This window comes from Chamaea fasciata, unplaced genomic scaffold (assembly GCF_029207755.1).
Source record: "Chamaea fasciata isolate MVZ Bird 193981 ecotype frontalis unplaced genomic scaffold, bChaFas1.0.hap1 SCAF_3, whole genome shotgun sequence".
NCBI classification, from domain to species: domain Eukaryota; kingdom Metazoa; phylum Chordata; class Aves; order Passeriformes; family Sylviidae; genus Chamaea; species Chamaea fasciata.
The window spans coordinates 43,857,837-43,881,642 of NW_027094088.1; the positions used below are offsets into that span (position 1 = coordinate 43,857,837).

Here is a 23,806-nt window from a genome sequence, read left to right on the forward strand (position 1 = left end):
CACCTCTCCCCATCTCGTGGTGACTGGCTTTCAGAAAGTCATCTTCTGTTTCTATGATTCCATTTTTCAGATATAAAACCAGAATTTCCTCACTCACAAGCTGTCAGGAGATTTAAAGCCCTGAAACTTTCTCTCATTTCAGTGCTGAAAATTATTAAGTTGTTCAGTAATTACGGCACAATAATACAGTATATTTTTGTGGCTGAATAGATTGGGTAATAGCATGAGGATATAAATATTCAATAATATTGAGGTTCTTTGCAACCCTGGACCAAATTGCTATGGTTTTGGGTAGTAAATCATCATCATTTTCTTCATCAATAGAATCCCATACAACGTCACCCATTGTGTGATTCTTGTAAGTATTTTTACCTGTCAAATAGTATTTCTTTTCTAGTTGCCTTAAACATTTGAGGCGACTCCACAAGATCCTTTCCCTGATCTTGGCTAGGGGAGATTTGTCCTGACATTCTGACAGGAGATCACTCAGCCTCTAGCTGCTTGCTGCATATGTTCCTTGAGCTCTCATGCCTGTTTCCCTTGTGGAACAGGACTGAGAATCCTTTGAGGACTAGGGGGTCTACTCAGCACTAATCTAAATGCTTAGTATCATTGAAGCTTAATGTTAAGTATGTATCACCATACACTATTCTCACAAAAATCTTCCTGAAGCATTCTTTTATTACAGTCTGATTCTTCTGGTTTCGTTCCTTTGAACGTACTATGTTTTATATTACATTATTGTAATCAAAGCTCAGATTAACTGAAGAAGAGTATACAGCCTATAAGTTAATTCTCTACAAACAGTATTTTCCTTTTCAATTCAGTAATAGATTTTGGATGTACTGAATTTCATCAGCAGATTTACTTTTGTTCACCAACAGTGTTTTGTACTGTTGCGGGTAAATTGCACTCTATTAATAATTCTTTTTCAAAAAGAGACATTTAATGTGGTATGGCAGGCACACAGCATTTGAAAGCCTTTGTATTTTATAGTCAAACTCAAAATGGTAAAAATTTAACTGTAGTGAAATAGAAGACATCAGTAAAATGTGAAAACTATTCATTTGTCTAATTGACTAGTGATATCAAAATTTACTCCAACAACCAATAATATTAGAGTTTCTCTTTCATCTTTCTTGTCTGTGCACTGCCTAGAAAAACATCTCCCTTTACTTAATGAACACACAATAAAAGTAATTGTCATTGTGGCAATACATCTGATTACTATTAGTTATAACTTCATATTAATCATTAATATTCAGATTGGTTTTATGTTGATGAGGTATATGATGTTGACTTGGAAACAGAGGCTCATCCAAAGCATAAAACCTGTTAGCAAGATTGTTCCTAATACTCAGCTGTATATCTACTGTCCCAAAATTAATTTAACACCAATTCAGTTTCATTGGAAAACCTATGCTAATGGTCAGTTCTGCAGCTTGGTTTAGGATTTGATGATCAGTTTTTTGCACTGAGGTGATGCTTAGGACTTCATTCATGAAAGTACAGCTTGAAAAATACACACAGTGTTAATTTTATTTCATTTTTCTGTTTATGAAAATATAGTCCTAAATTCACTTTATGGGATGTGTAGGAGAAGAGGACTTTAACAGGTAGGACTAGTTTAAACAAAGTGGGGGAGGTAGAGACAATCACGATGCAGCAGAAAAAGAAAATCCACAGTTGGCAATGTTCAAAAGGGCTGCAAATGTTAGGTCCCAACCTAACATCTTTTCAACTTTTTTGTAGATCTGTCTTAAAATCAGGTGCGAGACATCAGAAGACAAATGGTGGAACAGTGAGAAATGTGGGCTGTTTTCCCTGGAAACTGGGATATTTCAGTCTTTTATTCTTTACTCCTGGCCAGGCTGAAGATTTTTGAAGGATAGCAGACTGGATTCTGGGAAAGAGTTTCTAAGAGGAAGGAAGGAATGATCTTCTAGCATGTGTTGTAATTATTTCCTATATATGTCTCATGAGTCAGACAGAATAGGATCAGGTCACTGACACTTGTTTTGCCATAACAAGAAAACCAGATTTTGGTGGTAGGGGTGGTGGAGAGGTGCTATTTTTAAATTGCTTTATGCATTTTTGAAATACAAGGAAAAAAAATGTCAGGTTTTTAACAGAGGTTCGTCTAGATAGGCCTACATTTTAAGTCATTTCTTTAACAGCTTGTAGGCCAAATATCTTTTATATTTCTGTATCTGGTAAATGTTATAAGAGTGTACAGTGGAATCTGATGGAAGTGGATAAAACAACATTACTATTGTATTATATTTAAAATTTAGCAACCCAATAGTATAAAAACTCATATTAAAGTTGTGTTCACAGAAGTTTTTCTCTGTCCCGTGATGTTCTTTCTAGCTAAGTGTACTCTTCCAAGGAAGAGTGTAGGATTTGGCCTTGATGAAATCACATTTTTTGTAAACTTTATCTCACATGACTCAAGATTTGCAAAGGTATAGGGCTGAGTGACAAAACCTTACTTTTTTTACTTCTGATCAGTTTGTTAGGTTGATTGAAAGTCAGTGGGTGATAATAAGATTCAGCCTCAATTTTGATTGATGAGTCAGATGACACAGTTGAGATAAAGTAGGACACTGTAGCTTTTGCTCCCTCTAAGTGGATAAAAATAAAGGACTAAATTTTCAAAAGATTCAGGTCACTGAAATAGGCTTTGGTGTTCATTATAGCAGGTGCATGTGGCAATAGTATCTATGAGCTGTTTCAGACATTGGTTCAGTGAAGCAATGAATAGCACTTATTAAAATTTAACACTGCTGAGGCAGAAGGGTTCCCTGGAAAATGGACCAGTCCAAATAGCATGGCTAAGTGGGAGTTTCACAAATTAGATGGTTTTGCCTGTTTCCTCATTGGCAAGTAGTAATTCCTGCTGACTTCATCGTGGTAATGTGCGCCTTCAGCTACAAAGAATCAATGCCAGGGCTGAGGGTATCTGGTACAGTGTGTTGGTCTGTGCAGCACTCCCCGAGAAGAACTATTAGGCCTCTGAGCTATCAGGGACAACCACAGAAACACACGGATTTGCCCTGCGGGAATGATGAGAGAAAGGTTCCTGTTTGAGTGCTCCCCCCCACCATGTGCTGGCTGTAAAGCCTGTGCCCAGGGAAAATGGGCGCTCCATTCTGCTGGGACACTTACAGGGAAGCATTGGAACTTATGCCACCCTACAGTTAAACATTAAGGTCGTTCAAACTGTAGGATCCAAACAGCACAGGAAATACGCAAGGTCAGATCCAAGTGTTGTTAGAAGGTATTTTACATTTTAGAGACTGCAAAGATGGGCCTCTCATTAGGATTGCTCTCTCTCCAGGAGCCTGGAGCCCTGAAGAGCCAAGCTGCAGTACATCCTAGCTATCAACTATGGATGCAGCAGGAAAAAGATATCCTTTCCCAGATCTTCCACCCTACTCCTTCCACAGCTGATTACTTCTTGGGCAGCATCTAGATAGCATCTGAAACTCACCCTAAGAACCTGCCCTGTATGATCCACACGCAGGCAGCTACATCCAGCACCAGACTTCCCTACTTTAACGAAGTATCTTGGCCTGGATGTGATGTGCACTATCCACTAGGTCTCCTACCAGCTGGAAGTGCTGTGTTGCAGGCATGAAGACATTCACTGCTACAAATGATAACAGCCTCAGAAACATCTCCAGTCGCTGGAGCCCAGCTGCCTAAGGCAAAGAGCAGTCAGTGTCCAGACCAGGCTCCAGCACACAGGCCCCAGTACATCCCAGTACATCCTGTCCAAGCATGCACATATTGTTCTGTCCAAACTCACAGCCCAGAGCAAGGAGGCCTCAGAGAGCAGTGCTGTGCTGTGTACACGTGCTTGAGGCCCAGGAACACAGAGTCAATTGGAGCTAAAGTTGAAAGCTGTTTTGACAAGTTAATGTGACCTTTCCGTGAATGGATAAGAGGGTGCATGAGCTGTCAGAGAGAGCGTCACCTCTGCTGGGACCAAGTTTTTGTCTGCCACTCTAACACAAGTTCAACTCAGCCTGTTGCATAAAATTGATTTTACAACAAGTACACAAATTCTACAGTGATTCAAACTGAATTAAAAGAGGCAAAAGGATGTACCACTATTGCCCAACAGCACCACTAAATTAAGCCTGGGACCAGGCCCCAGTTAATCAAAATCAGAAACCATGGAAATATACCCCAGCTACTGTAAAAAGATACTACAGACAGACCATTTAGTGTGAAATCCATTCTAGGTCTGTATGTTTTGAAACTGGCCCAGACAAAGCTGGTGGGTTTTGCTGACACCATCATTTCCTGGGTGCCCAAGAACTGGCATTTTCAAGGCAAAATCAAAACTGGTCTCAGAACTCGTAAGATCAGGATGAAGGCTTGGACACCCACAGCTATGCAAGCCCACTTCAGCTACTGACTGCATTCTTTTATTTCCCACTATAACCACCTTTAAAAGCACACCTCCAAGTTGGGGGAAGAACAACAAAAATTTCTACAGAGTAGATGGGAGAGATACAAAGTATTTTGTGACTTGAACCCTTATTTTTCAGTACAAACTATTAAGTGTATCAAACATTTGTCTTTTCAACATCTTGAACAAGACATTAAAAAGACCAGTTCTGCTGGGTGACTGTTACAGGACTTAGGAGGGCAAGGTCACTTTATTGAAAACATTGAATTTCATTTAATGTAATTCTCTAATAAGGTCATGTTGACATCCTGAATTCTCTGAGCTAGTACCTTTCTTTAATGTTAACACAATCCTACAAATAACGGGTAATTACCTTTCTACAAAGATATGGCACAACTTGGAATATAATAGTGAGGAGTTTGAAGAAGCATGCTGTATATATATAACTATATAACACTATAGAAGTATATTCATGGGTGTGTGTAATTATGTACATATAGCCCTCATCCCCATTGGACCTATACCTCTCAGAGAAACCAAGCTGTTTTCTGGACAATGTCATTGGTAAACCTGACGGCAAATATACCTGACATTACTTTTTCCATTACATAAAATGCTAATCTTAATAAAACAGTTATCTATCAGTTATTCTACCTGGACACTGAAATCTTTGGTTAAATATGAATACTTATTGCAGCTCTAAGGAAAATGATATTTACGCTGACCAAGGATGACTCACTCAAGAAGGAAATTGTGCCTGACTATGCATATAAACTTCTCTGATTCTAAACACTACTACTTCATGATTCAAACCTTCCCCTAAATACAGCTCCAAACTAGGCACATTCATTCCTTTGCTATCACACATCAGTGGTCTTAACCTTTGTGGAAAGCATTGCACCATGAAGTAAACAGCATAAAATGGGGGGTTTTTTGAGGAAACCACTAAATCTAAAGCCTTCTCCCTCCCCTCTCAAGTAAAATTTATCCAGGCAGGTTTTGTTGGAAATGAACACGGACACAGATTTTGCTGACCCTTTTACTTCCACAGCAATGTATCTACTGTCACCAGTATGGCTGCTGATAAATTTTAAAGACCCAAATACATCTGTACTCTCTTATTCCATCTCCATCCTCCTGCCAAATTAATGTGGGAATGCATCCCCTCTTCACAGATTACTTTTTTCCCTGAGAAGTCGGGCTCTGTTGTTTCAACTTTTGTAAGTTTGCTTTATTTGACCCAAATCTAGATGATTCCATTTAGTCAAAATAGAACACCTTACCCATTGGAAACAGAACACATGGCAACCCATCTGACTGCTTCTCAATTCAACTACATTTGTGACAGTGCCTGTGAGGATGTGATTTTTATAATTCACATCCTGCCTGCCCACAGGGCCATGACATTCAATCAGAGCCAGTAGCCAGCCTTCTACTAACTTCTGCAAAAGCTCGCAAATTGAGTATTTAGAAACAATCGATCAGAAAAATTTTCTTCTATAAAAGGAAATGTATTATCTTCCAGCCCTCACTTAGCAGATAGAGCAAATCATGAAGGACTTCTTATCAGCTTCATTAAAAAAAATATTCCAGGGACAGAATCATTAATAGAAGTGAATTCAGAGAATCTCACATTTATGGCAATCTTTCTTCACGTATACATAATTTAGGACTGATCAGTCAGCCTTCAAACTTGCCATAACCACTGAATTTATATCCATTCCAAATTTGAAGAAAGCTTTTGAAGGACAGATCAGTTCCCTGCTGCTATTCAATTTTCAGCTGTCGGGGTGACACAGCTTTGATACTGCCTCACATTCTCTCCACTTCAGTTTTTATTGCCTCCTACACTGTCCTGGTTCATCCCACTGTTCCTCACCACCACCTCCTCAGTTCCTTGTACTGTGAGGTCATGCTGTAGGTATGCCAGAGCAGAACAGGTTTGGCAGGATAAATATTGCCTGGTAACTAATTTTATTTACCCAGCTTCTAGCACTTAAGGTTCTCCAACATAATGAGAGGAAGGGCTTATTCTTCCAAGACCAATGTAAAAAGTTTTGTGATCCAGACAAGAGACTACTCTTTTGGGGGGAAAAAAAGAAAGGAAAATAAATAGTCCTTTCAGTCAGCTTGAAGTTTCTGTGCATATGAGTCATTTTCAGTTTTCTTTTTGGTGCTGAAAATATTTTTTACTCTTTATATAAGTAACAGTGCCAAACATGGATGTTTCCCTTTCCTCAGACTCATTCCTGCTCACAGACTATAGCTCAGCAATTACAGCAGCCAAGTCCCCATGTCAAATCTCCTCTTTGGCCTATGCCACCCAGCACAGACCAGGCTCTGGACACTGGAGCACTGCTGTGAGCTATTCTTGCCTTTCACTGAAGCTACCATTTTTACCTATTGTCATTTTCAGTCACAGGACAAAATACTAGAGTCCAGGGACCCCCCTCTCCAGTCACTGTCTGCCACCAGGCTGTCCTCTTCCTCCTACCACAATTTCCTTGTCTTCTGGTGTTTCAAGCACTTTCTAGTTAACCAAAAATCTCAGAGAAAACCAGACTGCCATTAACACAAAACCTCCTTACTTCAACTTCACTTCTCCCAATAGAAAATGTCAGTGATTCATACAGCTCTGAAAAGGCCTTACACTTCTTATGTACAAGAGAGGATTTTCTCAGCCTCTGGACTATGCTATAGAAGCTGCTAGGCCAGTGATGTGGGGATAGGGGAGTTGTCCTACCTCCCTAGGCAGCAGTGTTGGAGACTAATAACTTTCTCTGTGGTTTTCTAGCACCCCAGGACACAACTGTAATTTCTGTCTCAGTTCTATGGCAGATTAGAATGTCTGCCTTCTTTTCTGCCCATGTAGACAGGCAGCTTGTATTTGCATTTTCTGCAGCTCAGAGGGAGTTTTGTGCAATGGAGAGCACCAGTATCTACCCAAAGTGTGTTTCTTCACTCTGCTCGCAGCTGGACTCCAACAGTAAGGAGCCCAGTCACCACAGAGCATTGCTGGTGGACAAGCAACGTGATCACGTGGTACACTTTATTAACTGGATTCATGTTTTAAGAAGGATGATCACTGTAGAATGAAACATCTGCTGGGGAAAGGCTGTTCTGTAACAGCCTGCTCCCCAGTTTCAGTCACTCCCTGCTGAAGCATGTTGTGACATCCTGTTATACAGGACATAACATGGAATTCAGTACACTGAATCCTTGACTAGCCTAATCTTTGACTAGCAAAACATGAAAATTGATATAGCATGCTGTGGAATGAAGCTGGAATGCCATAACTGCATTCACATGTGATATTACCATGGTAAATACAATCACTCAAAATCAGAAAACTGAATATGAAGACACCTTTCTATCCCAAAGAAATCTATAATTAGGTTATCAGTTATGTTAAGCACTTTGAGTTAAAATATGACTATCAGTAATGGTAGCTAAAACTCAGACTGTCCAGATGTTTGCTTTGGAACCAAGAACTGAATGCTTTGGTGGCACAGCTCTGATGCTCTGCTATTGTTCCCCTCAGTCCATGCCTCTAAAAAGCTTTGGGGATAAAAATTGAGTTAGGAGAGTATTGCAGACTCCGTTCAGCAGAGAGTCCTCCTTTTCTCTTCAGCCCAGCAAGCCACCAAGTGTGAGAGGCTTCTAAAAATGGAGAATGACTGATTCATAAAAATGGAAAACTGAAGGAGGCTGGCAAATAAAACTGTTCAGCTTACCCTGCCACAGTTTCCTGTAACTGAAGAGAGGTGTGTTCTAAGGCAAATATTTTCTAATCTTTAAACAAATATTTGGCTTGAAGGTTGGGAAAATACTGTTTTATAGCAAAGACATGACCACTGCCTATCACAAATACCACACATGTGTTCTCCCAGCACGTTATCGAGAGTCTGCCTGCTTGGCCTGTCTCCTGTGTACCTCCCACATCCCCAAGCCCTGCACTGACCAACCATCCAAGCAGCTGCTGTTTGCATGTAAGAACACATTTACATTTTAATTAAACAGGGGGGTGGGGGAGGTGTTGAAGGCCCTGGAATGACCCAGCTGTGGCTGGCAGTGGGGAATAGACCAGGAACTGGATGACCTGTTCTGTTGGGCCAGATTTATCCCATAGCTTCACATAGCTGTTGTACAAAAGGAAATGCTGACATATAAGTTTTTAGCCCGAACAATTGGGGTTTGCCTTTCATCTCTCTTTTCTTTTCCCACAGTAGTCCTTAAAGCTTAGAGGGGTACCCCTCACAGCTTAAGATAGGTTGCTGGATTTTATTCAGTCTGTCCAAATTCCCTGGCTCTGCCCTAGTAAACTTCTAATTTGCAAGTTAGTCCTTTGTGTCTGTATAAACTGCCATCAGCTGAGAGGTGGAAGGGCCGTGGCAGAACTTTGTGAACCTTCTCTCTCGCCTTTAATAGAAGCTGTCTTTATTCACCCTAAGGGATAGTTTGGGAAGCTATAATTTTTACCGCTCCTTTTCAACTGGTAGGGAACCTCAACTGGCAAGTTTATGGTGTTGCTGGTTAGAGTTCGAGATGGATGAAAAAAGAAGCATTCAGAGTGAAACTTGTGAAGATTGCTGGCTGGGGCTACACAGAAGGCTGGCTGCACAGCGCATTTGTATTCACCGTGGATGTTGCTCTGAGCACTAGCCAGGCACTCCGCACCATTAAAAAGTGTCTCCAGGGGCCCCGCACAAGAGCAGACTCTTTTAGCTTGTTAGGGGCGCTGCTGCAGGTTACCTGGTTCAAACTGCACCCCTTAACAGGGTCCATTTTGAAGTTACACACCTGACATCTGAGTTTCTCCTTGAACTCGCCACATCCTGCATTGAATGAAATTCAGCCTCCTGCTTCACGCTGCGTCACCTTATTCTGCGTTGAAACGTGAATGAATGAATCAATAAGTAAATAATGATAATTTTTTTAAAAAGAGTGGAAGGAATTGCTGTTTTGGGGGCTTCTCACTGCAGGGGGCGCGGAGCAGCAGGGCAAGGAAATCTCCAGAGATTTTTTTGTGCAGAAAGAGGAATAAGAGTCCGCCGCAGCGCGCGGCGGGGGCAGGCTCTCGGTCGGCCTCACTGAGCGCCAGCGGGGGATTCCACGCGTTACTCAGAAACAAGGAACAGCAGCGAAGGAAAGCTCCGGCGTCCCAACACGCGGCGGCAGAGGCGGCGGGAGCAGCATCGGCGGGCAAGAGGAGGAGGAGGGGGAGGCCCTTCTTCCCTGCGTCCCTCCCTCCGCCGCGGTACCTGCGCCGCGCCGCCACGTGAGCGCCACATCAGCGCCGCTCCGCGCCCTCAAAGTCAGCCGGCGGCCGCAGAGGGGGCAAGTGGCGGCCGCACTCCCCTTTTCCTTTCCCTGTTTTCCTCAGTCCCCGCTGCCCTCGGCGGCCCGGCCCGGCCCGGGGCTCAGCCGGCCCCGGCTCGGGAAGATGCTGCAGTCGCTGGCGGGCAGCTCCTGCGTGCGGCTGGTGGAGCAGCACCGCTCCGCCTGGTGCTTCGCGCTGCTGGTGCTGGGCTACCTGCTCTACCTGGTGTTCGGCGCCGTGGTCTTCTCCTCGGTGGAGCTGCCCTACGAAGACCTGCTGCGCCAGGAGCTGGGCAAGCTGAAGCAGCGCTTCCTGGAGGAGCACGCCTGCCTCTCGGAGCAGCAGCTGGAGCAGTTCCTGATGCGGGTGCTGGAGGCCAGCAACTACGGCGTCTCGGTGCTCAGCAACGCCTCGGGAAACTGGAACTGGGACTTCACCTCTTCCCTCTTCTTTGCCAGCACCGTCCTCTCCACCACGGGTAAGGCAAAGGCGGTTCGCCCGCTGCCCGAGGCCTTCCGGGGAGGCGCGGACCCCCGCGGGCCCTGCGGCGGGGCCGCTGTGGGGCGGCCGGGGCTGCGGGCCGGCGCACGGGGCGGCCGCCGGCCTTGGGCGTAAGGGGGGCTGCGGAGGGAGCTGTGCTTCCCAAACTCTCCCGTGCGACTGGCGTGTTTTGTGTAGGATGCATCACCCATGGTTGACCCCCCCCCCCCCCCCCCCTTGAATTCAGCGCCAAGAGCTAGGCTGCCAATTCTTCCACCTTAAAATCGTTGGTGGTTTCGAAAATCCGGCGAGATGTCCGTCTCTTTCTTTGAACTTTTAAATGCCTCTAGGAGTGGCTCCTTTGCGTTCTCCTTGGGGCAGGTTTTTTTTTCAGGCTGATTTTTTCCGGAGGCGGGGGGCAGCGGGACGGACACGCACGCGGATGGACGGGGACGGACTGCTAACCTGCTTACAATGAAGTTAAATTTAATTTTCATGTTTTACTGTCAGTTTCCATTTGCTGTTTGCATATAAGTGACTGAAAGATAATGCCTCCTTTCTTCCGGATAGCAATTTGCATTGGTGTTTTGAAAAGCTCGAGGAAACGTTCCTCTGACCATAGTTTTCACAAGCACTTATTTTTACAGTATTTGCATTTCACATGCCATCACAGTGGACAGCCTTCTCCTAAAGGATGAGTGCAGGCATTCGTGCTGGGAAGCTGGGTTCTGGTGATTTGAATACAGGTCACTGACATAAATAATAAGGGCTGGTCAAATAAGAAAAGCTTTAAAAAAAATGACTCTAAAATTTGTCCAGCCAGAGAGGGCTTTGTGTCTTGGCCATACATTGATATCACTATAAAAGATGCACTGTTTGTTTCTTTCTTTCTTTTTTTTTTTCCTCCCTGCCCCCAAGTTAGTGTTCCTTCTATTATGGGAAATTTAATCAGCTGACATTATTAATGACATTTAATAATTTGCTTACCTGATCATATGTTAGTGCTTCCTGACTGATCTCAAACAGGCAATGCTAGTCCTATAAATAGTTGTCATTGAGTACACAGATTAGGGTTATGAGGAAGTTGTGTTTTTAAAAAGTAAGACAGGGTTATGGGTGTCCCCACAATGCCTCCCTTCCCCACTTCTTAAGTACTAGAGTTTGTAAGGAGGGAGAAAGCGACACACTTGAAGCAGTTAAATGCTTTCAATGAATAAATTTCTAAGCATTAATCAACATATAGAAATACTACTGATGAAGACAAGTGTATAAATATATATCTATATATTTATGAATCAGTCAAAAAATGTTCACAGTTGAGACGGGGGCTGGGTCTGAGTTGGTAACACCTTAACACTTCCAGCTGATACGCAGCTCAAGATGTTTGGCTTCAGTAGTACAGCAGAGGCAGGGATATCTCTTTCCCACTGCATGTCTGCCGAAGGGCAAGGCATAACCTGGCTCTGCATGTTCAGCTGGCTTCATCATGGAGGCCTTACCAGGCAAGAAGACTCAAGGTACCATTGTCCAAATGGAAAACGTTTTAGAAAATGCCACTTACATGGCATGTGCGCAGAAAACCCAGAGGTCTGACATGCATGAGATGAGTTTTCATTATTTCTGTCAGTTTCATAAACTGAGGTCATCCAGTCAACACTGATGTAATAGACCAGGCATCAAGTGGTGGTACTTCCTTCTGTGTCTATAGTCCTTTGACTTAGGCCCTTTTTAACCAAATCCATCTGTTTCTTGTTTTATGCAGTGGCCTTTAGCTGTACTTAATCCCTGTTTAATATAAATTAGAGTTTGTATAAGTAGACAGGTATAAATCCAGACCAGTGTAGTATGTCCAATGCTTGTTCAAATTCTTCCCAGAGCATGTGTGTTTCTGGGGAGCTGCATTTTTTTCCCCTCAATTAACTCTGCACCTGTGCAAGAAATCTTTCAAGTCTCTTGAAATAGTCATTAAAAGGGACGACAAGCAGAAGAACTCGCCTGGCTACCTCAAACAGTTGTTCAGAAGTGTTTGAACATTCAAAATATGCTTTCTTGTTTTAAAGGGTACACATGAAATACCCTCCCTTTGCCAAATACAGTAAGGGGAAAAGCAGAAAAGAGAACCCTGCTACTGATGGTGCCAGCTGAGGGTTGTTTCTGTGCGTGAAGTTACAGGGAGCACTTGGATGTTCCTTATGTTCAGCTGACTGAATTTGTCTCTCATATGTAAATAAATGCACACCTACCCCTTGTACAGAGGACAAGGCTTCTTTTATAGCCTTCCAGTTTTCTATATAAAGCATGTAGGGAAAGTGTTTAAATTTGGCAACCCTGACTTTTCTTCTTGTTCCCGCCTGTCCTTATTGTAGTCTTTGGCTTCTTACTCAGTAGAGAAAAATCCTTGAAGAAAAAGATAAAGTTGAGAATTGGGAAAAAAAAATTCTTAACCAAAAGGAGATTGCAGAATAAGGCAAATTGCTACTTGAAAGCAATTAATATTGCTGTGCACATGGGCTGTCACAGGACTGTCACAAGCTGCCTGAAGGACGGGCAAACAAAGGGCAGCGAAATGGACTGGTGGTGAGGCTTCAGCAGACTGTAGCAGTGACAGGCAGCAGGTTTCTCTTCTGACTTTATTCCTCCCTATGTAACTTAAGCTATTGTGCGGAATGCCATATGAGCAATGTGTAAGGTGAAGCAATTTGGTCATTAATAATTGACAACCTAAACACTAAGAATATACAGTTGTGTGCATTTAAGTAGTGTCTGCCTTGGAAACTCCCTGTAATTAATACCTGACAGACATCTGTGGTCTGCTTGTCTCAGTGCTAGATGCCATCAAATCATTATGCTGAAGCAGTTCTTTCTGGTTGGCTTTGTTGTGGTGCCATCTGTACCAAAGTCTTTTATTTCTAACAATAAAAATGAAGTAATTTTTTTCACTCACCCTTCCAGGTGGTGTTTTCACTCGTCTTGGCATGCTGTCAGTGTCTAACATCTTATCCCATATTGGTGCAGTATGGGAATACTGTATTGCAGGAGTTGTAGGCAGATTGAAGCAACCAAAAAGATTGATACTGGTTGTGTTGACAGATATAAAGAGTACACTATCTTCTGCTTGTTGAAGGAAAATAGGTGGGGAAGGAAAGGAGCTACCAATTTAGGAACTTGGGGCCTGTAGTTTTATGTTTGTTTCTGGAAAGAGTCTTCTCAGTGCCACGATATTCCATGGCATTTTATACAAATGGAGTGTAAATCTTATTCTGACTTCCATCTTTGAGAATTTTTGCCTTCATCTACAAGCTTTGCCATCCACAAGCATGGCTGGAGATTTCACATAACATTTAGACGCCAGAGGGATGCTGAGGAAGAGCTCCTTTGGATCCTTCTCTGCTGTGATAGGATTGGCAAGATACCCGTTAGAAGGAAGTGAGGATAGCCTTGTCCCAATTCAGGGATGTGCAGAGGAAAAGTGAGAAGTTGTTCCCTCTTCTACAATGGCAATATGTTTTAAATTTTTTGATTAAGGTCAGCTGGCCGCTCATTTGAACCACAGGAGTTAAGGCAATAAGAGAGGGGAGGATTGTCAGTATTTGACCACTTCTGAAGCCTGTAACATGGTTGTCTGCAAAGTAGCTTGTGGAGGCAGTATTTTTCTCCAGAATTCAGCCTGTACCAGTCTCATTGTTGGTGCCGAGGATGGGTGTGTTGTGCTGCGTTCAGAGAATGTCACCCAAGATCCATAATGGACTGAATTTGGGGTTCTCCTGGCTGTATTCTGAATGGACTAAGGAGCAGTAGTAATTTAGTAGTTGGAGATAAATGCTGGCAGAGGCTGTTACTTTGAAAGTGCTTGTTGAAGGGCTAGTAAAGATACAATATGGCTTTCAGGGAAAGTTTTGCATTCAAGTTATTTAACTGCCAAGCTGTATGAGGAGTTAACGCATCTGTAGTTTGATTTATAAGGGTGTTCTCTGTTAGGTCTGACTCTCATAAGCATTGCTACTGATGACTTGCAAGAGAAACTAAACCATGCCTTTATTTAAAACAAGTAACAGGCTGTGAGGTTGTGATGTACTGCAAAAGAAAGTGTGTTCTGTATGAAGAGACCAGGGAAGGAGAAGCCTGGCAGTCTGCATAATTTTCTCCATGTTCTTCTCACAAGTGCTTGATTTTCTTGCCTTTCTTCCCTCTCAGGGGAGCAGGCCCCACATCCAGTGCATATTTAGTGTGCATTACAGATCTTAACCAATCCACAGAAGATCCACACACAGGGAGTGCCATGAAAGCATCACGATGGAGCATTACAAAGACATCATAAGATTTGTAGGCTGTTACAGTAGAGCCCTCAGGTGGAAGAAACTACTGGGGTCTCTCATACCTTTATAGAAAGATGTGAATATAACTTAGATAGTATAATAAATAATAAATAAGAGGATAGTTTACAGAGGCTTTAGGGAAAACAAGGTTTTTTGTCCCACGCTTGAATTCAGTATAAAATGCATATGTTATTTTTGCTGCTGTCAGAATATGTGGGCTGTGTCCCTGGTGATGCCTGTATTATCTCATTAATACACCCCAAATAAATGTATTTCATAATTCATACCAAATGTCTGTCTAGAGACCTGACATAAGATTCTCTGTTGCCTCTTATCTGAAAATATACAAACTTGGTGATAGATTAAACTCAGATCTCACTGGTAGTCACCCCTGAGTCCAGCAGAACACTGAAGCTTCATTGTGCTGTTGCTCTGACTCCAGCACTCATAGATTATTTAAATTGGTGTGATGAATTGCAGCTATTCACCAGGGTGAGGATGCCAAACTTTGGGAACTCTGTTTCTCTTTCAAGAGTTGTTTGTTGGAAACAGCACCTACAGGAAAAGGTAATTTGCTGAGGATGATCCCAGAGGCAAAGGGAGGTTGTGTTGTGCTCTGCAACGGAGTAGTTTTTATAGAGGAAAGATTTAAGAGCAAAGGAAATCATGAGGGTAGGTTGAGAAAGATGCCAGAGGAGGACAGTTGAGACAACTGTTTGGATCTGAAGTCAAGTGGTTGAAGCCTACAGGGTTTTCTGGGACGGGGTAATCACAGCTGCTGGCCCCTAGGCTGTTGGCCTGCAGATCAATAGACTGTCCTGGAACTAGGCATCCTACCTCTTGCACGAAGTGGTATAAACAACAAAGTCGAAGAGTCATTCTGTCTGTCTGTGTGTCTGCTTGCTTCTTAGGGGAAGTTCCTTCATTCTATACCCATGGAGCAGTTCCAGATTTGCTGCTGTCATATTTTAGTCTGGCCCCAGGGTTAAGATGCTGTCTCCTGGATGTGGGAGGATTCAGTTGAGTTCGGCTTAATGTTATTATCAGGATAAGGATTTGACCTAAGGTTTTCTAGAACTCCTTAGGAAGAGGAGACAAAAAGACCACCATCTAGGGAAGTTGTAAAAGAAGGTTGATCATGTATGGACTAATACTGAGAAAGTAGCTTGGATGCTTCTGGTATCTGCCTTACAACACAAAATCATGGGAATGTTCAATTAAATAGTAAAAAAAGGGAAAAAAAATCACATTTAAAGCCAGAAAAGAAGGGACTTGACAAGTTAAAAAACCCAAGCAAACTGAAACCCCCCCCCCACAAAACAAAACCAAGCAAACCTTCCAGAATATGCAAACCAAAACTGTGTGGTGTGAATATCTCCAAAACCCCTGTATTTTGTCAAAATCAATGTTAATAAACATTTTTGAGAAAGATACTAGGCTCTGGGCTTCAGGACGGAAGGCACTCGGTTACCAGAGATGAGTAACAGAGATGAGTTACAGCCAACAGATTGGTCACATTATCTATCTCTTGTATGCCCAGAACAAAGGTCTTGTTTTCTCTATTGAAGTAAGCAGTACAAGAGAGGAAATCTGGGTCTCTCCCTGTCCCATGTTCCAGGCAGGGTGGTAGTTCCTGGTTTTTCATGGGGCTAGAGCAATCAGCTGAGCCCAAAATCCTGCTTGTGCTTGCTGAAACAAAGGGTGGTAAGAGTCACTCTAAACCAATACTGGGCCTTCTTTACAGGCCAGTGAGTAGTAAAAACCATCTCCTGACAGAAATTGGAGAACCCATGGATTATCAAGACTGTATTATTGATCGTAGCAGTGCTAGCTGCTGCTGAATGGAATATCTTTCTTAAAAACTGTGTTCTCACTTCTGTATCCTCCAGTTCCACTTGCCTTGCTAAATTCCCAGTGATGAGGAGCCACCCCAGCAGCTCTCAGCAGGTGAAGGACTGCAACTGCTACCTCTGTAGTCCTTCTATGTTTGGCCCAGGGTCGTTCTTCCTGTGCTGAAACACAAACAGTTGAAAGCAAGAGAGTTATCTTCCCCAAAATTGCATTTCATTAAATGTTTTCTATTTTTCAACCCATTTGTAAAGCTGGAATTTGTATTATTATTCTACTGTCATCTCCAAATCAAATCTTAAGTTAAAAGTCATGTATGCTTTCAGAGCAGGATTTCTAAAACTTAACAACCAAATCCTGCAGTTCTTGACTGTTACTTAGTAGGATTTTCACTTTTATCTGAATATAATTTTTAAAGGTCTTTTAAACCAGCAGTTTCTCCTCTTTTCATTTATTTGTTGGTTGCTTTGGTTCTTTCCTTGTTTCACTTTGGCCCACTGCATCATCATTTTCATAATCTGTGGGGTTTTTTGGATAGAGTAACATATCTATGGACAAATGTCTATTTTAGTCACTGCTCCAGGTTATTTAGAGTGTAGGTTACAAGCTACTAAATCAAATGAAGACCAAAATACTTCTTGGCCTGTGAAGAAATATAGCATTTTGAGGAAAAATTAGGATTCCAATGAGAGTTTTGAAACCTTCAGGATTAAAGAACAGTAATAAAAAGTTTCTTGGGAATTAGCTACCTAGATTCCTACTGTCTTTTTGGGTCTGACCTCAGCTACTTGAAATTTACAATATTTGTACTAAATTCAGCCGAAGACCTACAGTAGTTACTGATAGTGACCCAGAAGATCTAGGAGAAGTGTATCAGTTGTCTTTTTCTCTGAGGAACCATGCCTAAACCTTAAACAGATTGTTTCTTATGAGGTCAAAACAGCAATGTGGTCCTGGTTAAAAGCAGGACTGAAAGGAATGAATGGAGCAAAGCTTTTCAAGTGGCTGTGCTTCACAAAAGTGTCTCTTGGAAGAACATACGGATTTCCTTTCCCTTGGAAAGGAAAAGACACACATTCATCTCTGAAAACAGAGTATGCCAGCGTCCTTGTAGGAAGAGCACATATGAATCCAAGTGGTACACCAGCTGTCACTAGACTCCAAACATTTACTAACTGATGCTTCTGAAGTATTACCATGGTCTGTACTTTAAACTGATTCTGTGCCAGTCACTCAAGCAGCTTTGGAAGTTATCACACCATCTTTGAGGAACCAGGGAAATGCCAGTTGCAAATTGGGCTGGGAAACAGGTTTTGCCAGCGGAACAAGCTGGCCCAGTAGTCTTCTAAGTAGCCTTTGCTTGTGTGTGAGAAATTCTCCTGCAAATTGTGAGTCCAGGCTGTTATGATTACAGCAAGTAGAGGCTTTCTGCTGTCCTCTTCTACAAATTGAAAACTTCGGGCATGACCAGAGTCTCTGTGTAGAGTGTTTTCAGGCGTAATTTAACATCCTTGCAAATGTTAGCTTTTGAGAGCACTGGTACTATGAGAATGGGGTTTTGTCATATATTTTGCTCCTCATATATTTCATGTCTGACACACTGAATATTTTTTCAGAATATGTTAAAAATAACTCAAATGGAAATATTAAAATGTGCCTCTGAATTTCATTCTCTTTGTGGTATATGTACCTCCTTCTGTGTCTTTCAATTATTTAAACACTGTTTAAATTGACTCAGCTGAATAACCTTAAATTCTTTAACAGTAGCTTCTTCACAGAAAGTTTCTAAGACTAGACATAAATTGGTTTAAGGTAAAAGAGGGACCAACTAGAATTAGGTATTGAAATAATAAGGTTAAGACACGTCATTGTTCACTTTTTTTTTTTCAATAAGTAGAATGAGAGATGAATCTAGTTTCAGAATTGTGGCTTTTGCAAAAGAAAATACATTTCAGGCCGTACTTAGGTTTTGTGACTTTTTTTTCTTTGTAGAACTGGCTGTTTGATATGTCTAGTTGTAGTATGTTGAAATGACTGTAAAAGGAGTCAGCTTGATTGAAAATATTGAAAATGTTTTTAGGAGCACCTCTCCTATGAGAAAAGGCTTAGAGAATTGGGATTGTTCAGCTTGGAGAACAGAAGATTCCAGTCCTCCCAGTACCTGAAGGGAGCCAACAAGAAAGCTGTAGATGGACTTTTTACAAGGGCATGTAGTGATAGGACAAGGGGGGATGGCTTAAAACTGAAAGAGAGTGGATTTAGATTGGATATTAGGAGGAAATTCTTTACTGTGAGGGTGGTAAAGCACTTGCACAAAGGAGTTATAGATGCCCTATCCCTGGAAGTGTTCAAGGCCAGGTTGGATGGGGCCCTGAGCAACCTGGTCTAGTGAAAGGTGCCCTGCCCATGGCATGGGAGTTGGAACAAGATGATCTTTAAGGTCCCTTCCAACCCAAACCATTCTCTGATTCTATGAAATACATACTAAAACTATCATTATTTCCAAGTGTGAGAAGATTTCTCAGTATTAAGAGCCAAAAGTAATCCTTCAGAAAATCTCAAATGATGCAGCACTGACTGGAATGGGACTTAGGCATGATTTTATTTTGAAGTCTGTACTGAATTTTCTCTTATGTGACGCTTGGTCTTCTACTTTCTTTGATATTTTAAAACTATATGGCACACTATGAACACATATTTTGCTCGGTTGAGCTTTTAAACTGTGATTGGCAGCGTTAGACATTGCAACATGCAGTACTAGTGCCAAAGTCCAGAGGCAAGTTAGAGTAGGTATCCTTTTTTGTCTACAATGTAGTTTGAAAAAATGTTACTTCAGAGTCACCAACTGCAAGTGCAAGGCAAAAAGCTGATTCCACCTCTTCTCCGATTGGCTGAGGCTCTACTGTATGTGGCTTTAAAGTGGAAAAAAACCTCCTCATGTTCAGAAAGTAGGAACATATCCAGAGGTCTGCTAAAAATTAAATAGTTTGGATGTTTAACTCCTGGGGACTTCATTATAGAAGTCTATACATCTCCCTCCACAAAAAGGGGAAAAGAGCCTTTAAAATTGATCATTGTATTGAAGATTAATATAGGAAGCCTTGGAACCTCTGCTTTGTATATTATTTAAAATAGCTATTTTCCCAGCTGTATGCTGGGAAATGGCCTAGACCTTTTCCTTTGAAGCCGACAGCCTAAAGGAAATGAGAAAACTCAAAAGCAAAGCAGAGAACTTCCAACTCTATGAGTTTCAGAAGCTCTAGGCTATATGATTTACTAATGGGCAATTAAATTTTAAACACTTCATAGCAAGCCTTGTTACTTATTTATATATATATTATATACATTGATTGTTGGATTTGGTGATCTTAGAGAATTTTTCCAACTTTAACAGTTCTATGATCAGTTATTTCCATGGCTGTTTTTGATTAGTGTTGGAATGCTGACTGAGCAGTATAGCAAAAATGGACAGGGCTCAAAGAAATATCATTGTGCTACTATTTGAAAATCCTGGCTACTGTAAACTCTAAGTGGTGCACAGAAATTAATGCAAAATGCTGTAAATAATTTGAGTGGTTAGTACTTAGGAATGAATTTTTCTAATGCAAGGATTGTTTAATTTATCTCTCTGCATTTACACATCTGTTGAGAAATCCAGGACTCCAGCCTGGCTCCTGGTCCCCTGCTGCAACTCTGGTTGGGTAACCAAAGAGCTGTGAACACTACAGGATGCTGTACTGTGTGAATCAACGATTTATATTGATAAGAAAAAAAATATTCCAAGACTAATCTCAGGCCTTAGATTTAGGCCTCAGTTTATTATTATAGTTGTTATATATTTACATTCTGCCTACCTATAGTGGAAAGATGCATCTTCAGTTTTCAGTTGTATCTTTTAGTGCTCCTCTATGTACTCAGTGAAGCCACCTGAATGTTCTGGTCAGTTTTTCTAGCTGCCACCTGACAGTATTTTGTATGCTGCTCTGAAGAAAATGTCATTTATCGTAGGAGTTATTGTTAGCCATGAATCACAGTCAAAGCAAAAGATTGAAGCTCTCTCAACACCTCGAACAGAAGTCTGAGCTCCAGGTTTTAGCCTTGCATTACACCATGTCCCTAGATTTCACAAGGAAGATAGTCATAATCTTTCACATTTCTGAATAATGTTTATCAGTGGATCTTGAAGCATGTGCATACCAGAAACTGCTTTGCTGATTAGTGCACTACTGTTATGTTCTGCATCCTGAGAGATAACAGTGACATTTCTGTATGTATTTTGCTAAAGGATGACCTAAGACAAAGGAAAAACAATCGTGAAAGACCATGTATGAGTCATTAGTATGGTTGAGTATAGGAATCTGTGTCTTTTGTCTTGCAGTTCTCCATTTCTGCTGCTAAGCTGTGTTCCCATACAGTAAGCTGATTTCCCATCCTGTGGATGCACTTCAGCAGGCTTTTATTTTCTTGCATTTGATGTTCTTTTTTCTTTTCCTTTAGTAATAGTTTTTCTGCTCAGTAATATTAGAGGAAATCACAGATACTTGAATAGAGTTTCACGAAAGCCACATCACAGTGTGCAATGTACCTTTCTGTATCTTTACTTCAGTGGAGAATCCAGAAATACTGCTTCTCCCTTCTAGGGAATTGTTCAGTTGTGTACTATGTGTGGAAAACAAACTACACACCAGATAATGCTGCCCACATAGCTAACCAAATGCCTGAGTAGCCTCTGTGAGAAAATGGCAGTATTTTCTCTGCTTTGGCATGGTGGATGCCTCTACCTAGCAAAGGGTTTGCTCGGAATGTAAAACTGAATGGGCTGAGCCTACCTAACAGCTTTACCAGTGGTAGGAAGCTATCTTGGATCCCTGGTTCTCACCCTGGGGTCCAACCCTGTGCTAAGTCTGTTGCCAACAGGACCGCAAAAGTAAGACAAGTCAGTTAATCAGACTAGAAGAAACAAATTCCCTTTCTGCTGGATTAGTTTGCTCTGAGTTACTACTTTTGAGCAAACTGCAATCAATACAAGAGGGGGCAGAACCAATAGCAACTGCTAGTCTTTCCGAGCAGTTACTGTGGGATTAGCTAGGCATTTCATGTAGCTATGTGGTAAAAACACAGAAAGAATCAAAAAAGTACAGCCAAATCAACAACAGATATAAGAAAGGAGCTGGTAGCCTGAGAAAGTGTTTCCTGTACTGATAGTGTATCTGACAATTGCTGGCTGTCCCTTGTAAAGGAGCATTATTTTGTGCAGGGTTAAAATGTCAGCTAGCAAAACTGAAAGAATTTTAACTGGACTCCTTTTTCTTAGTTCAGATGCCATCATTAAAATATTTCTATCCACATAACAGGTCCGCATATCTTCAGGGGAGCTTCATTTTTCCTGCTGGGTAACTGCTGTTTTGTAGTAGATTGCATTGTCTTTGGAGTTAGTAAGGAAGTAATGCAGTCATACCATTGTACCCAGTTTACATATTCTTATCATTGGCAATTGCAACAAACTGGATGTGTTCGTAGGACCAGACACTTGCAAAAAAATCTGTCCCTTGTAAAGATGTGTTAACTATCAGTTTACTCATTGCTGGTCAGGCTCCTCAGTGCTAGGTGTTTCTTTTGGAACTACCAACAGTTTTACATTTCGCTCCCTTTTATGCTGAGATCTGAGAGATGCCATATATAGCACACTGGTTTCTTTACAGAGTCACAGGTTGTGTCAATCCAGCCTTTTCCATGTTGGTCACTGCTTGCAAATGCAAGTGCTGGCAGACGGGTGCTGAACATGAAACCTTCAGCACACATGATTGCTAAGCATTTCCAATATGTGTGCTACCTTACTGGAAAAGGATTTAAGGAAATGAGTCTCACAATCTTTCATCAGTGTTGATGGTCTTTGACTGACTTGGGGAGTCCAGAGTTGTAGTTGGGCAACTGGAGTATTTCTTGATGAATTCTCATATTGATTTAATAATTGCCTGCTTTCATTATATGCATGGCTATCTTATTCTGGCCCTGAGAGGTTAGAATAATGTATTTCCACTAGGAAACTCATCATATAGGTGTAAGAATTTTTGGAATCATCAACTATCCCACCAAGAGAAATTTTTGTAGCAAAGTGAAGTGCACTGTTTTAAAACAAGTTGCCATTAGTCTAAACAGACAATACAGGTTTTGAGAACCACAAAGTATTTATGTTGCTCTGTCTGTGTCTTTACATTGCTGGCTAAATGTCTTGTGTATGTAGTTTACCTTTCTAAATGCTTCATTCCTATTTATTTCTAAATAACTTCTAGATAAGGAAAAACCTCTACATTTCATCTCCTTGTGAACATAAATAGTATGTGTAACCACAGTTCTGTTTCTTTGCCTTTATTTATTGATAGGACATACAGCTGTGATTATCTCAGGTGTCCATATTCCAGTGTAACTAATCAAATTTATGTTTCCCACAATTATTGTTTGCTATGTGGGATGTCTTTAACATGTGAGTAATTGAGTAGGACTAGTGTATCTATAAAATCTGTTTATGGTTCAGTAAACCAGTTCTCACAACAGTTGAAGTGTTTCCCCATTGAGTTTTGCAAATTTGTGTTCTATTTTGAGCTTGAAATGGTGAATGTATTCAGCTAGACTGTACTCAGATGAGAGAGTATCATCAAGCATAATATTTAGGACTCTGATTTAGAGTTTTGAATAAGACATCTCATCTGTAAAAGTATCTCACCCTTATGTAAATATTGTCTCATAATTTGTCTTTATTATTCCAGATGGAATGTGCTTGCATGAAAGTGGAGCATTATGCACTTCAGTTCTGTATGTTTTTGTTAGTTGCTTTAGTGATTTTTTCCAATTCGTGTTGTTTTGCTTCTGTTTGGCTTTATGTGTTGTTAAATTCTTCAACTTTCTGAGAAATAGCTATTGAAACAAGATAGTAATAGGATTTATTCACATGAAAATACAATATGGTGACTGACTGACTTATTTATGAAATATTGAAATATACAAAAATAGGCAAGGACTATGTGTCTTCCTCTGCCAAACCAGGGAGCTGATGCTCGTAATTTCCCTGAGTTCCACATGTCAAATCAATAACAAGATTAGAAGTAAACATTCCTATTCCCCTGCTGTATCTAGTAGATAACGCTTTCTTCTACGTGAGGTTGCATTTTAATGCAAAGATGCCGCTTACAGATTTGATTTTAAATCCACAGCGTGAAATGGCCTAATTTTGTAATGTTGTGTGATAATTCCTTACTGCCCACAATGCAAGTTCCCTTCACTGTTTTCATGCTCTGTAATTTCTGATGGTGCAATAAAGCAATCTTTGTTTCAAAGTGGAGGTGGAAAGCCTATTAATTTGCAGCTGGTTGTTTCTTTTTTATTTCCAGATGGTAGGATGAAAATCTGTGGCTCATTTCAGTG

At 41.3% G+C, this 23,806-nt stretch overlaps 1 protein-coding gene across 1 annotated transcript in view; it reads left to right on the forward strand.

Moving 5' to 3' along the window:
* The first annotated feature begins 9,642 nt into the window (after positions 1–9,642).
* KCNK1 (potassium two pore domain channel subfamily K member 1) overlaps positions 9,643–23,806 on the forward strand; it is a 33,509-nt gene continuing 19,345 nt past the window's right edge. The window contains exon 1 of the mRNA XM_066178799.1: positions 9,643–10,218. Within this exon, the coding sequence (XP_066034896.1) occupies positions 9,864–10,218 (355 nt within the window). The 5' untranslated portion in view covers positions 9,643–9,863. The remainder of the gene's footprint in view (positions 10,219–23,806) is intronic.